Here is a 13,870-nt window from a genome sequence, read left to right on the forward strand (position 1 = left end):
TCCCAACCTTTTTAATACAGGGGCCTTGGCTTGGCCTGAAGGATCACTTAACACTGGCAATTGAGACTGGTGCAGAAAATTCAGCACTAAGTAGAGTCTGTAATTTTCTCAGATAGGAATAAAATACTATGATATTTCTAAGAGATAAGCTAGATGTATATTCACTGGGAAAATTTAGTTACTACAATCATAAAAAAAAACCCCAACAAGATAATTATGATAGAAATGGTAATATAAGAAGAAATTCTTATTTATTTGGAAGCCACAGGACAGTTTTGTCATGGGTTATGATTGTGGAGGAGGGTGGTCCAGGGAAGAACTCCCTACAGCAGCTCATGATTATTTAGGGACCAGAAAATAACTTGGCTATATTAAACTTAACCTGGGGATAATCCCAAGGTCTTGCTAACACTAGGGAGAAGGCATACAATACATAACACAGTAAGAGGGAAGCCAATGGAGAAACGCATATGCTCCTAGGTTCAGGCATTATTTTGTAAATGTGAAGAAATCACACGGTTCTTATTGTACCAGAAATCAAAGTTGCTATTTCTAATGGTCATAGTTTTCTGGAGGAGAGCTGACAAGGAACAGACACATTGCCTTGGGCTTTACACAGTAAATCACAGATCAGAATATATGCTGTGCTAGAATTAAGAGGCTGGGGCTGGAGAAGGGACACAATACTCAGGATCTCATTCCGTACCAGCTACCAACCAACCAAGAGAAGTTTAAAGCTCTCAAACAGAGAGCCGTTGTTAAATATAATTTGGGGAAGATTATTTTCAAATACAGTAAGATAATGGACTCCATAATGTTCAAGAAAAAAGAATACAGAATCAAACACACATTTATAAAATGTTATGCTACAAAGACTGACTCATTAGCTAGTAATCTACTGATGTTCCTTATTTAAATGAAGACAATCCTCTAAGACAATTGATAAATGATTGCTCTTGTAACTGTGGGTCCTTCTATGCTAGAAACAAAGGAAGTGATAGGAAGTATTGATCCGCAGACCACCACTAAAGAATAGGAAAAGATTATTTCTAGGTCCTCCTTGGTAAGGGCACAGGAAGAACAGGGACAGGGAGGCTGGCTTTGCATCTGTACTAGTTACAAGACCCATTCCTTGCTGCTCTCCACAAGATACCAGAAAAACCTTTATGCTTACTCTTTCATTAGGCCTTTCCCTTTTACCATGGAACATGCAAGAAGTTATGAGTCTGTATTTTTTCTGAGAATGAAATCATGAAACTGTAATAGGTGATGAGGTACTTGGTTAATGGCACGGAATGGAACTTCAGTGAAGCAACATTGCAGGTGGGGACAATCACTGAAAGTTTTCTGGCCATTACTCTTAGTTTTAATTCTAATGTTTATAAAATTAGAGGAGCTGAGCAACAGAGAAAATGTCTATGTTACTTTAAACAAAGGTCATCTTGGGAACACACACTACAATGGGGTATGAAATTTGTCATCTTGCGATTCAATTTATGTTCAGCAAAGAAAAAATTCTGGGGGAAACTATTGATAATAAACAATGTATTTTTATAATCAAAGGAAAATCAGTAGTAGGATTTGGTCAGGAAGAAATACAATTAAAGTCTGGCATGCTGTTTATTTTAGCTTTTACAACAAAGCAAGGGTTTGAGGACCCTGAGGAGATTTTCACAATCACTGACTATACAGAGTCTCCAATCCCAGAAACAGTTTATAATAATTTCATGGCACATACAACATGCATCAAATACTCTGTATTATTCAAAACTAAATAAGACACCGCATCATTCTCTTCATGGTTCACAATCATATACTCATCCCATTTCACTGGAAAAAGTCCATTAATATTAAGGAATAAGGATCTTGGACAAAAACCAAGAAAAAACCCTATGACCTTATCTTCACTAATGCCACAGCCCATGATTTTTGTTCTGATGAGCTTTTACAAGTGATTCTCACTTGAATAACTAGAGAAAGCACAGTAGCAATTCCCCATCTTCTGCTAACAGAACAGGCAATGGACACTTTAGGATACAGACATTTACTTACAAGAAGAGCTGTAAGTAAATTTGAAGCATAATTTGTATCTTAAGATGGTGGGGATTCTGTTTATTTCATATTATCAGTGAATGGAAAGTTAAGGCTTGAGGGATTTTCCTTTAAAGTCAGCAATCTGTTAAAAATGTAACTTGGGGTAAACCAAGTAGATCCCATGAAGTTGACTTGAGGAAATATTTCTAAGGCTTCAAAGTTCTGAAAGGGGCTTTTCCATTTTGGATATGACACTCATTTCTTCTAGCCTTTCTTAAGATGAGGCTTGAAGGGGGTATTAATCTGTATTATATAATATTTAAAAAGGTCATTTTTCATAGTCATGCTATGGAAGTATAATTCAAACCTATCCTTTATAAAAAAATAAGGAAAATAATACCAAAATATTTATCTGTAAAAAGAACTTCATATCTCTAAAGAAACCACCACTAAATTTCTCTTGATACCATTGAGGCAATGATTTGATCATTTACCCAGCACTGATTCAGGGTGTCTGAAGTAAGCATGATAGAAGTTTAAAACATGAACAAGAAACATTAAACTTAGCTCCATGAGGGGTGTGAATACGGGCAATTTCTCCACATTGCAAAGAATCACTCGGAGCAAATATTTAATATTCGAAAGAGAAATGTTTCTTTTATAAAGTAGTTAGAATTTTAACCAGATGCATAATTCAAGTTAGAAAACCAAAGGGATCCCCAATGAGCTGCAATATTTTAATCACATGACTGTTTTTTTTTTACCCGATTGTAACCGTTTTTTTTTTTTTCTTTCGTAAGTGAAATTACTTCTGTAGTATACTTTCCAAACTGCTTTTGGAAGGTACAAGGTGGAAATTCTAATGATTTATTGCTGTGTCTCTTCAGGTAGTATTCTCCATCAGAATCTCGGGGAAGGTTCTCTTGCTTCTTCTAGTTTTGTGAGGATCCACTGTTGTGGAGAAATAAACCAACATTTGCTTATTTCAAGAACTCGCAACGAAACTCAAAATGTAATGAATGTAAATCTAGAAGTTGGCTTCACTCGTGTCCAATAATTAAATTCATCATGCATAAGACATCATTCATTTCAGTTAAATAGCCCAGAAGTTCAGAGACAGTGGTACCAGATTTGATTTAACAGTAAGAATAATGTTTTTCTAAGGTCTTTGGACTTGAAGGTTTGTCTTCAGAATAAGAAAAGTAAAATACCATCTTGAGAGAGAAGGGTAATTTGGCAGCTGGGTTGAATAACTGTGGCATAGCGTGAAAACTATCCACACAGACTTTCTTCCAACCTATGGCAATTCTGTATCACAAACCTTCATGATTCCATATACAGGATTCTACTGATGGAGTAGGAATAATTACATGTAATTCTACAGAGGCTAGCAGCATAGCATATTCTTGAGCATTTTAGGTATTCTCATGATATAGATCTTTTCTATTTTGCTTTGAAATTGCAAAAATAAAATGCAAATATAGTGTAAACCTTCTTACCAATAATGTCCATTATCATTGGGGCTGTGTGACAGATTAAAGCCCTGGAGGCAATACTAGGTTTATCTCATTATGAGAAGCTTCAGCAGAGGTATCTGTGCTTCTATTAACATAAGAACTTAGTAGAAATGTCTCTATGATAAACAGAACAAGAAATGAGCCCAGTAGCCTTCTCTGGATGTTTCTGGCAGAGCAAGAAGATTTAAAAACCAATCTCCTGGGATAAAATAACACGGTGATAGAGATAAATGAAAGAGAAACCGATATAAAGGTGGTAATGAAAAATAGTTTTGAGGAAACATTACCTAGTTACATACAGTAAAACTGTAAAAACAAAAAAAAATTAAAAACAAAACTTTTCTGTCTTAAAAAAAGCAGTCCAACTTATTACATGGCTTTGAAATGAGAAGCTGCTATCGGTTTAAGGAAAAGATATTCATTATATTTACCCTAGCGTCCTCTGGGGTCTTGAAGTTAATTATTTTTCCAAACTCTTTGGCATGAAACACAGACTTCACCCGTTCCTATAAACAGAGTAACTTAATTAAAATGACAATCTGGTAGAAATAGGATCAAAGAATGCCACAGTTTTATGAATCTGTGCTTAAAGTGTCCCTCTTACACAAATGATATGCCTTTAAAACAGCCAAGAATTAAGAAACAAGAATCAAACACAAATGGAAAGAAAAGACTAGGTTCTAACATATCCATTATCATTAAGCTTAAGTTAAAAAGTTTTGAGATTTCAATTTCCAAAGCCATATAAGGTTTATGCAAAGGAAGAGGTGGTAAATCAGAGCAGTGTTTTCCCCTCCAAATAGTTTTTCAGATTGTTCTTGAGGAGTTTCTCAGATTGCTCATGATGAGCTCAGCTCATCATCATACACGTGTGTATGTATATATACACATACATGTTATATGTAACTTCTGACATTTTAAATCAGTCATGCAATAAGAATGTAGCTTAAGCTTAATGCCTTTTTTGAGTGTCCTCCACTTTTTACACTCCTCTAGTATTCTATTCAGTGTTTGTGGGGAGAGCTAATGGTGGATGGTAAGCATGAGAGGGACAAACAGACATAATGGGACTACTGAGGAGCAGGCAATGTTTACCTCTATTAACTATGGGCAGAGCTACAGAAGCAGCAATGTTGGGAGTCTCATTAGCTGAACAATTTCTCTAAGTATTTCAAACATCCATGTAAATAGAGACTCCAGGGATCCCTGGGTGGCGCAGCGGTTTGGCGCCTGCCTTTGGCCCAGGGCGCGATCCTGGAGACCCGGGATCGAATCCCACATCGGGCTCCTGGTGCATGGAGCCTGCTTCTCCCTCTGCCTGTGTCTCTGCCTCTCTCTCTGTGTGTGACTATAATAAATAAATGAAAATTAAAAAAAAAAATAGAGACTCCAGAAGAAATCAGATTCTTTTACTTAAAAAAAAAAAAAAGGTATTTGCTTACAAAAGGTTTCAAGAAAAGGTAGAAGGGAAAGAAACCAAGATAAGAAGCAGCTTATCTTTGCAGAGAGAAAAAGGTATGAAAAAAGCCAGGAAAGTAATATGGACTAGAACAAAAATAGCCACTATCTATTACTTTGCATAATAAGGCCACAGGGCGTTTATTTTCTGAGTGAATCAGAGAAATTTTTTTTAATGTTTTATTTATTCATGAGAGAGAGAGAGAGAGAGAGAGAGAGGGGCAGAGTTAGAAGAAGGCTCCATGCACTGAGCCCAATGTGGGACTCGATCCTGGTATTCCAGGATCACACCCTGAGCTGAAGGCAGATGCTCAACCTCTGAACCAGCCAGGCGTCCTCAGAGAAATTCTTAATGTGTGTGTTGGTCTAAGATCCTGAAGAACAAATAGCCAGTCTACTACTCAGAAGCTGCCTGTGTCTTTGGACTGAGTGGTAAGACAAAAGACATGAACTTCAATGGTTAAAAACAATAACCTAGGGGTGGTTCTGTTTGACAGGCTAGCCCAAAAAACATCTGTTTCTGCTTGCCTGTGTCTACTGCCCCTTCTTCCAGAGACAACTTTCTCACCTTCTCTCACTCCAAATACTTCAGATAGAGCTGACCCTTCCTTCTTGTAGCACTACTGGTGATCCCATGACCCTCACCTGGCAAATTGGCTCCTACCAGCTCTCTGACCAAAGTGACAGGCTCAGGAATAGCCATGCGACCACAGGTGTCCCAGTGAGACCCAGTGAGAAGCTTTCATTCCACTGAGCTAGTACGATATAAACCTGGAATTTATGCTGGCCGGCTTGACAATGAAGCCAACACTAAAGAAAGCAGAACCTAGAAGCTATGGCGAAGAGGAGAGATTGGAGGAAAGGAAGGGAGACAGAGTAACTGCTAACAGATCTAAACTAGCAGATACAGACTTACACTTTCAGTACAGGAGCCAATTAATCCCTCAAAATCAACAAAAATAACAAAGAATAAACTTATTTGGGTTGTGTCACTTACAATATTTTCTACTAATACAGCCTGTGCCAACATGCCCATACACATAGGTATCTGGTGAAATACCTTGAGGCCAAATACCTTCTATTTTGTAACACCTTAATACCTCATACAAACTTTAAATTTACAATGGATAATGAATCTCTGTTGATTTGCCAAATGACTAGCAATTCATTGTATCTACATCCAAGTACTAGGCACCATGCTAGTAACCAATGAGGAGTGAGAAATGGTCTCTGCCCTCAAGATTAAAATGGAGTTGGGAAGATAATATCTTTAAAAAGAAAAAGAACTACCAATAACTGTTAGAAAGAGAGGTAACTTTTTAAGTGTCCTTTTTTAAGATTTTCAGGGAAAAACATTTTGTACATAACTGCTAGGGATTCTGAGAATACAAATGATTTTCTCATTTTTGTGTCTGGGACAGCAGTGAGAAGTTGGGTTTCTAGAAAGTGAAGGCCCAGGAACATTGCTGTTAATAAAGTAGCATATTTTTTCTTGGCCTAGCCTGTTTTTCCTTAAGCCTGAGTAAGAAAGGAGGTATAAAAGAAAACCCAAATAAGACAAAGCAGTATCTATAAACGAGATAGAAAAATTATAAACGAGGACGATTTCAATGCATCATTTTCAATTCCAAGTTCCCAAAAAAATCATTCAACATACCTTTGCTTCAATGCGTAATCTTCTCCCATGAACAATGAATGGCTCTTTGGTAAATTCATCAAAACTATACTGCCACTCACATGTAAGCTGTCCAAATGTTCCTTTTGTTACAAACAATACACCACTGAGGGGAAAAAAGAGAATCTACTGTAGAAATAGACACTTATTTCCAACAATATAATAATAGCAAGATATACATTCATTGTCAAGTGCACGTAAAACATTAATCAAGAAAGACTATATTCTGAGTTATAAAAAACCTTAAGGAATATAAAAGAACTGAAATCAAACAAAGGATGCCCTCAGAGCATAATGAAATTAAACTAGAATTAAACTAGAAACTAGTAACAGAAAGAGTATTTTTTTTTCTTTTTTTTTTAAAGTTTTTTATTTTATTTTATTTTATTTATTTATGATAGGCACACAGTGAGAGAGAGAGAGAGAGAGAGAGGCAGAGACACAGGCAGAGGGAGAAGCAGGCTCCATGCACTGGGAGCCCGATGTGGGATTCGATCCCGGGTCTCCAGGATCACGCCCTGGGCCAAAGGCAGGCGCTAAACCGCTGCGCCACCCAGGGATCCCAGAAAGAGTATTTCTAAATGCTTGGAAACTAGAATACTGCTATATAATCTATGGGTCAAACAATCTCAGAAGAAATTAGAAAATACATTGAAGTGAATGAGAATGAAAATATAACACAACATAATAAAATCTGTGGGATGAAGCTAAAGCAATGCTTGGTGGGAAATTTATAGTACAACATACTCATGTTAGAAAAAATGAAGTACTTCTATAGTCAAATATATACGGCACTTTATACACCTTAGAAAAAAATTCACCGAACCTATTATTAGCTAATATTTTGGAGAACTTGGGTGCATCAATGCTTTAGAATGTGTTTTTATTACTAAGTCTCCAAGCAATAGGCTTACCAACCTACCTCCAAAAAAAGGCTTTTAAAATTCTTATTTTCTCATCTTGGGAAAAAAATGAAGAAATGAAAAAGATTCTATTATAATTCTATTCATCTTTCCTTCAAAGACCTATTCTTCCCCAGTTCTTTCTAGTTGAAACACCAATTCTAGGTGCAACAGATTTTTTTTTTTTAAGTAATATCTACTTGAAGGCATGGAATTATGCTAAAGAAGAGCTGGTTCCTGGCTGGACTTACATCTCTCATATCAATCTTCTGTCCCCTCTTTCACTAATCCTGGATTATAGGGACTGTTCGAACAAACCTCCTGGTTCTCCTGCACATCTTGAACCATGTGAAAAATCAAAGATAGGCTAATCTTGTAGCAGGCACCTGGTTCTCATTCTCTGATTCCCTTTAATCGTCAAGCTGGAAACTTGGAAAGAAAGGAAATCCTAACGATGAATGTCACCTTCCAGTCAACTACAACTCACCTCCCTTACTTTATCAAGGTTTATAGGACTTCCTTTAAAGAGGTCTACTGTGTTGGGAAGGTCATTTTTTAAAATGTTGCACACTGAATCATAAACTATTAAATTTTTTTAAAAAAGATTTTATTTATTCATGAGAGACAGAGGGAGAGAGAGGCAGAGACACAGGCAGAGGGAGAAGCAGGCTCCATGAAGGGAGCCTGATGTGGGTCTCCAGGATCACGCCCTGAGCCAACGGTGGTGCTAAACCGCTAAGCCACCCAGGCTGCCCTAAACTATTAAATTTTGAACTGACTTGTTTAACTTTGATGAGTCACACTTCACTTAGCCAATGGGGGAGCAGGTCAATAAAAACAAAACAAAAAAAAAGACCAAAAATTGCTATGAACAGAAATGGCTGTGAAGTACTGCCCCTAATTATAAAAGTTTATTAACAACTTAAATGTAAAATACATACTTCTAGACAAATGCTAAGCAGTCTTTTACAAATTAAGAAAGATGTCCATATGCTGATGTGGAGTAATCTTCAAAACACAGATTTATTTTTTTTAATGATTTCATTTTATTTTTTTTAAAGATTTTATTCATTCATGAGAGATACACAGAGAGAGGCAGAGACACAGGCAGAGGGAGAAGCAGGCTCCATGCAGGGAGCCTGATGTGGGACTCGATCCCGGATCCCGGGATCATGCCCTGAGCCAAAGGCAGATGCTCAACCGTTGAGCCACCCAGATGTCCCCAAGACATAGATCTAAAGCAAAAAAAATTAAAGCAAAGTACAGAATGGTACATGCAAAAGATTTCCATTTACGTTAAGATACATATGTGTGATGCTTGTATAGGCACAGAATATTTCAAGAAGGAAACAAGTAAAGGGGTTGCCTCTGGGACCCGGGAAAAAGGACTGGTATCTGGAATAGAATGAAGACTAACTTTACATGTACATCTTCTAATACTGTGTGAATTCTGTGTTACTTTTTAAATAAGAAAATTAGATATTATAAATTTTAAACTCAGAAATGATTAGGATGAAAAACATCAGAAATGACTGCTAGGTTCAACATGAACTTAACTAACAAATGTTAATATGTAATTTCACCTTTTTGATAGTGAACAAAACCACATAGGCTTACTGACCACTCCTTTCTTTTCAGCCATAACCTCTCTCCCTCAGGCACATTTTCACTTTGTGCCATCCATCCAGAAATCTCCATTTTCATACTCCATCAGCTCATTCTTCTCCTCAGTTTAACAGTGACTCCTGAAAAAGCTAGCCCCTCTGACACAGTGGCTATGCCACTATGTATTTTTGTATGCACCTCTACTGCCCATGGTCTACTTGAGTATTTGGCCATAGCTGGGAGTATCCACATAAGAACTGATCTGTCTCAGGGGTGCCTGGGTGGCTCAGTTGGTTAAGCATTTGCCTTCAGCTCAGGTCATGATCCCAGGGTCCTGGGATCGAGCCCTGCATTGGGTTCCCTGCTCAGTTGGGGAGTCTGCTTCTCTCTGCCCTCCTGCCCCTTTCCCCGCTTATATGCACTCTGTCTCAATAAAATGTTAAAAACAAAAAAGAACTGATCTGTCTCCAATGGTATGTGTACTTACCTGAGTGAATTTCTATGTATGCTGATAAGTAGATATCACCAGACAACTTCAGGGCAATCTGAAATTGTGTATTTTTTCAGAGGGGAAGAAATGGTATTGTGAGGATAGTTTTATGGGAATTTCTATATTATTCAAATTGGTTGAAAAAATACTAAATTATTTATTTTTGTGCACGGGTATGCATTTATCTCTCTGCATGCACAACGCTAAACATGAATTTATGTAAGGTTTTCATAAGAGGCTTACAGAGCAAGAGGACCAGAGTCAGCAGCAATCAGTGTTAACTACCTGCAATAAATTCATGAGTGGCTTCTCAGTTAACCTCTCATCAGGAAAGAAATTTACCTTTTAGTTATCATTAACATATCTGTTTTATTGATCATGACATGGGTAAAATACTTGTATTTTGCAAATCTTCCATTTTCCATGACCTAAAAAAAGGTGAGAGAGAGAGAGAGAGAGAGAGAGAGAGAGAGAGAGAGAGAGAGAGAATTTCATTACTATTTCTATTTTAAAGCAAGTAATGCACTGTGATCCTCTAGAAGCCATTTCTCAGTAGGGGCAAATTATTAACATACAGTAAATACATCATCATAAAATTGATATTCACAAAAATCATTGCTTCCTTTTTAAAAGCACCTATTTGCACAACTTTATTTAAGATGACTCAATTGCAGCTCTATCAATCTTTTAATGCTGGCTTTTTAGAAGACAGTGTTACTACCTTACAAAGTTTAAATTGAACCTATTAAATTACCACATTCATTTTATCCTGGAAAACACAATTCTATTTGATCACATCTGTACAAAAACACAAGCTAACATATATTTAAACGTATATATTATATAAATTAGTATTAGCCTCATCCTGTATCTTCCCTGAAATTTTCCTATCACCTTACAAACACGCTTTCCTTTGCCAAACTCATAACTCATTCAAAAACAAGAAGTAGAGTGTTTCTGGACAAACATGGAACTCCAGAACCTACCTAGCTTATGTAACAATCTTTATTTTCAAGATTGCCGAAACACTGTCTATCCATGACATTGTGAACAATTTTTTTCCCAGAAAATATAAAAATAATTATATAAACAAAATACACATCATTTTTAGTTCTGTTCTAAATACTATTTGCTCTGAGGGTGGAGTTACTTTGGCTACTCACAATATATAGTAGGCTAGACTACCTATATTTTAAAGGCAAACAATATAATTGTGACTAAAATCCCTCAATAGGAAGTATGTTAAAAATTTAGCCAAAATGTTAGGTATCTTGAAGAAATTCCCAAAGAGATATAAAGATTTTAGAAAACTGTATTCCATGAGGCTCTATCCATAAACTAAAATTATTTTGCTTAGAAGAAAGCTAACAAGTGACTTCTTATTAATCTTAGTACGAAAAGCTAATCAGAGTTGTCTTCATTTTATTGGAGATGAAGTTAAAAAAAGAAAAGCAGTAACTACAGCAAGCAGGATGAAACATACAGATTAACTGCATGGAAGAATTTTCTAACTTCAAAGATAATATTGACAAAAGAGTATCTTTACTATTTTCTGTAGTAGGTAAGGAAGTAATTCCTTGAATTACAAAAAAGGGATATAAGCACAGATTCAAAAGAACTTATTAAGAATGACTAGATAACAAATTATACAAATAACTTTGAAAAGCTAGGTGAATTGGGGCATGTTTTAAGAAAATATAAATTATTAAGAGAAAGAAGCATCAAAATTGCAAAGGAAAAGTAGAAATTTTTTAGATGATACTATTGTCTGGAAACCCAAGTATATAAACTCAATAATTTTATTTTATAAACACAATATCAAATTGAAAAATGGAAGGAAAAAATTGTTTACAAGAGGAATAAAAAAGATTTTTATGCGTCAGTCAGCTTAACAAATAATATGCAGCACTTATGTGATAAAAGTTGTAACACTACCGAGGGGAATAATGGAAAATTTGAAAATGGGAAACCCTATCATATTCCTAGATTGAAAAATTCTTCACAATGATGTCGTTACTCCCTGCCCCAGTTCCAATTTTTACACCCCAATCCCCATATGAACCCAAGATGGTATGTGTTAGTTTGTTTTAGGGGCAAGAGAGGGAAGTGATTTGATAAAATTATATTAAAATTTATCTAGAAAAACGTGACAATATCCAATAAATTTTAAAAGGTAAATGAGAACTACACTAGCAGACATTAACACAATTAATATGCTGAGTAGAACAGTTTGGTGCTACTGGATGTTATATACAGACATACCAACAGCAAGAATATAGACTCTAGAAATTGACCCATGCACATAGATATTATAAAATTCTATATATCCTATATATCCAAAAATAGGAATATATAAAATCAAGATAGCATTTTAAATTACTAGGGAAAAGCATGTTTTAATAAATGGTATTTCAGGTAACTGGTTGGCTAAAACTGGGTCCTTCTGTCTATACCAAATTAATTCCACATGGATCATTTAAGTACAAAATGAAACTATAGAAGTACTAGAAAAAGTAACATTTTAACAGTCTTAAAGAAAGCCTTAAATATAAAACATAAAGCCCATAAAACAATGTAAAAAATTTGTTGTGTACCTGGAAATTAAATGCTATAGAGTAGCAAAACAGTAAGCAAATAAATTATAAAGTAAATAATATAAAAATAAAAGAATTAGGAATAGAGATATGGAGCTAAGTTCATAACACAGAGGAATATGAGTATGTTAATAGAAGAAAACTGAGTAAGCCAATAGGAAAATGTAAAAAATTTATGAACAGATAGTTCGGCAAAACACAAAATCTGATCAATTAAGCATAAAGAAAATGTTCACCTTAACTCAAAATCAAGAAAAAGCAAATCAACTAAAAGTACCCTTTAATTCAAGAATTCAACTGCTAGGATTTTTATCTTATGCAAAAAATTACCAAGATATATATACATAGAGCAATCTTCATGGTAATGCTATGTTAAAATCAAAATATCTAAAAGTTCATTAAAGGGGACTGTTTAAATAAATTATAACATAGCCATAAAATGGGATATTATATGGTCATGAAAAAAGGTAGATGGGCACATTGATATCGAAGATGTACAGATATATTCAGTGAAAAGAAATTAAATTACTGGGAATGAATGGTGCGGGGGTGGTGGTGGACCAGAAACACATATATGTATATTTATGTATATTTCCATAGGAATTATCTAGGATGGTTGGTGGCAACACACTAATCTAATAGCAGTTATCACTGGGCATGAAAAGTATAATAGTGCAGGTGGAAATGGAGTCTTATTTTTAATTTTACAACATTTTGTTTCAGTTATTTTTTGTATTTGAAAAGAAATCAGCTTAAAAGTATTTATTTTTGTCCTACGTAATCAAGTTTAAAAAATAAGAGTATAAATGTTGATCTCCTCACAAGCATCACTACTATCAGGAGTCAAGAGTCTATATGCTCCATTAATAGATCACAACTTTCAAATACCTTGAATTCTATGGTTTGCCTCTAAGTACCTAGCTTCTATTTCAATATTGTTATAAATCTGGGCATTGCAGCTGACTGTACTTCTCACCACTTTCCACTTTTCAGACCAAACTTAAAAATCTAACCTCTGCATATAAACAATTAAAACAATGTCAATAGTCACAATAGTACCAGATATAAATAAAAGCTAAAAATCTCAAAAGTCATTCCCTCAATGCTTTTTGGACTTCACTAGAAACCTTAAATGTAATACTTGAAAGATGATTGAGCATTATGGTCATAGGAGTCTACTTTGAAACATACAGTGAACTGTACTGTTGTCAGAGTGGATATATTTGAATAAATATCAAAGTTAACTCCTTATACAGCAAAATGTTGCTGGTCAGTCCCCATTACAAACAAGTGCATAGGGAATAAAGAATTGCACTATAAGCAGAAACTAAAATTTTGGAATTAAGTCCCAAAGAATGGGAATGATTGAGAGACAATCTAATGGTTTATCAACCATCATCTGCCATCATGTCGTAAAGTTTACAAATGTCATGCCTTTGGCCACAATTTCCTAATCATTTGTCTTTATAAATTTCCTATATATGAAGATTTATACTCTTCAAAACATTATAAATTATTTTAGAAAAAAAACCCCAGGATTTTAGACCTTACAAAAAGTTATTGTTCATCCAAGCATGAACACAAACACACATGAA

The 13,870-nt window shown here is 35.3% G+C and overlaps 1 protein-coding gene across 2 annotated transcripts in view; it reads right to left on the reverse strand.

Moving 5' to 3' along the window:
- Positions 1-1,601: 1,601 nt before the first annotated feature.
- The window catches only part of VPS13A (vacuolar protein sorting 13 homolog A), a 241,199-nt gene continuing 228,930 nt past the window's right edge, over positions 1,602-13,870 (reverse strand). Inside the window, exons 69-72 of one of the 2 annotated variants that reach the window (XM_055309662.1) lie at positions 10,024-10,109; positions 6,667-6,790; positions 3,983-4,057; positions 1,602-2,985 (exon numbers count right to left, since the gene is read on the reverse strand). In XM_055309662.1, the coding sequence (XP_055165637.1) occupies positions 2,935-2,985; positions 3,983-4,057; positions 6,667-6,790; positions 10,024-10,109 (336 nt within the window). In that variant the 3' untranslated portion in view covers positions 1,602-2,934. Of the gene's footprint in view, positions 2,986-3,982; positions 4,058-6,666; positions 6,791-9,966; positions 10,110-13,870 lie in introns of those variants that run through there. The other variant, XR_008662454.1, reaches the window with a different exon arrangement.

Source organism: Nyctereutes procyonoides, unplaced genomic scaffold (assembly GCF_905146905.1).
Source record: "Nyctereutes procyonoides isolate TBG_1078 unplaced genomic scaffold, NYPRO_anot_genome, whole genome shotgun sequence".
Classification (NCBI taxonomy): Eukaryota; Metazoa; Chordata; class Mammalia; order Carnivora; family Canidae; genus Nyctereutes; species Nyctereutes procyonoides.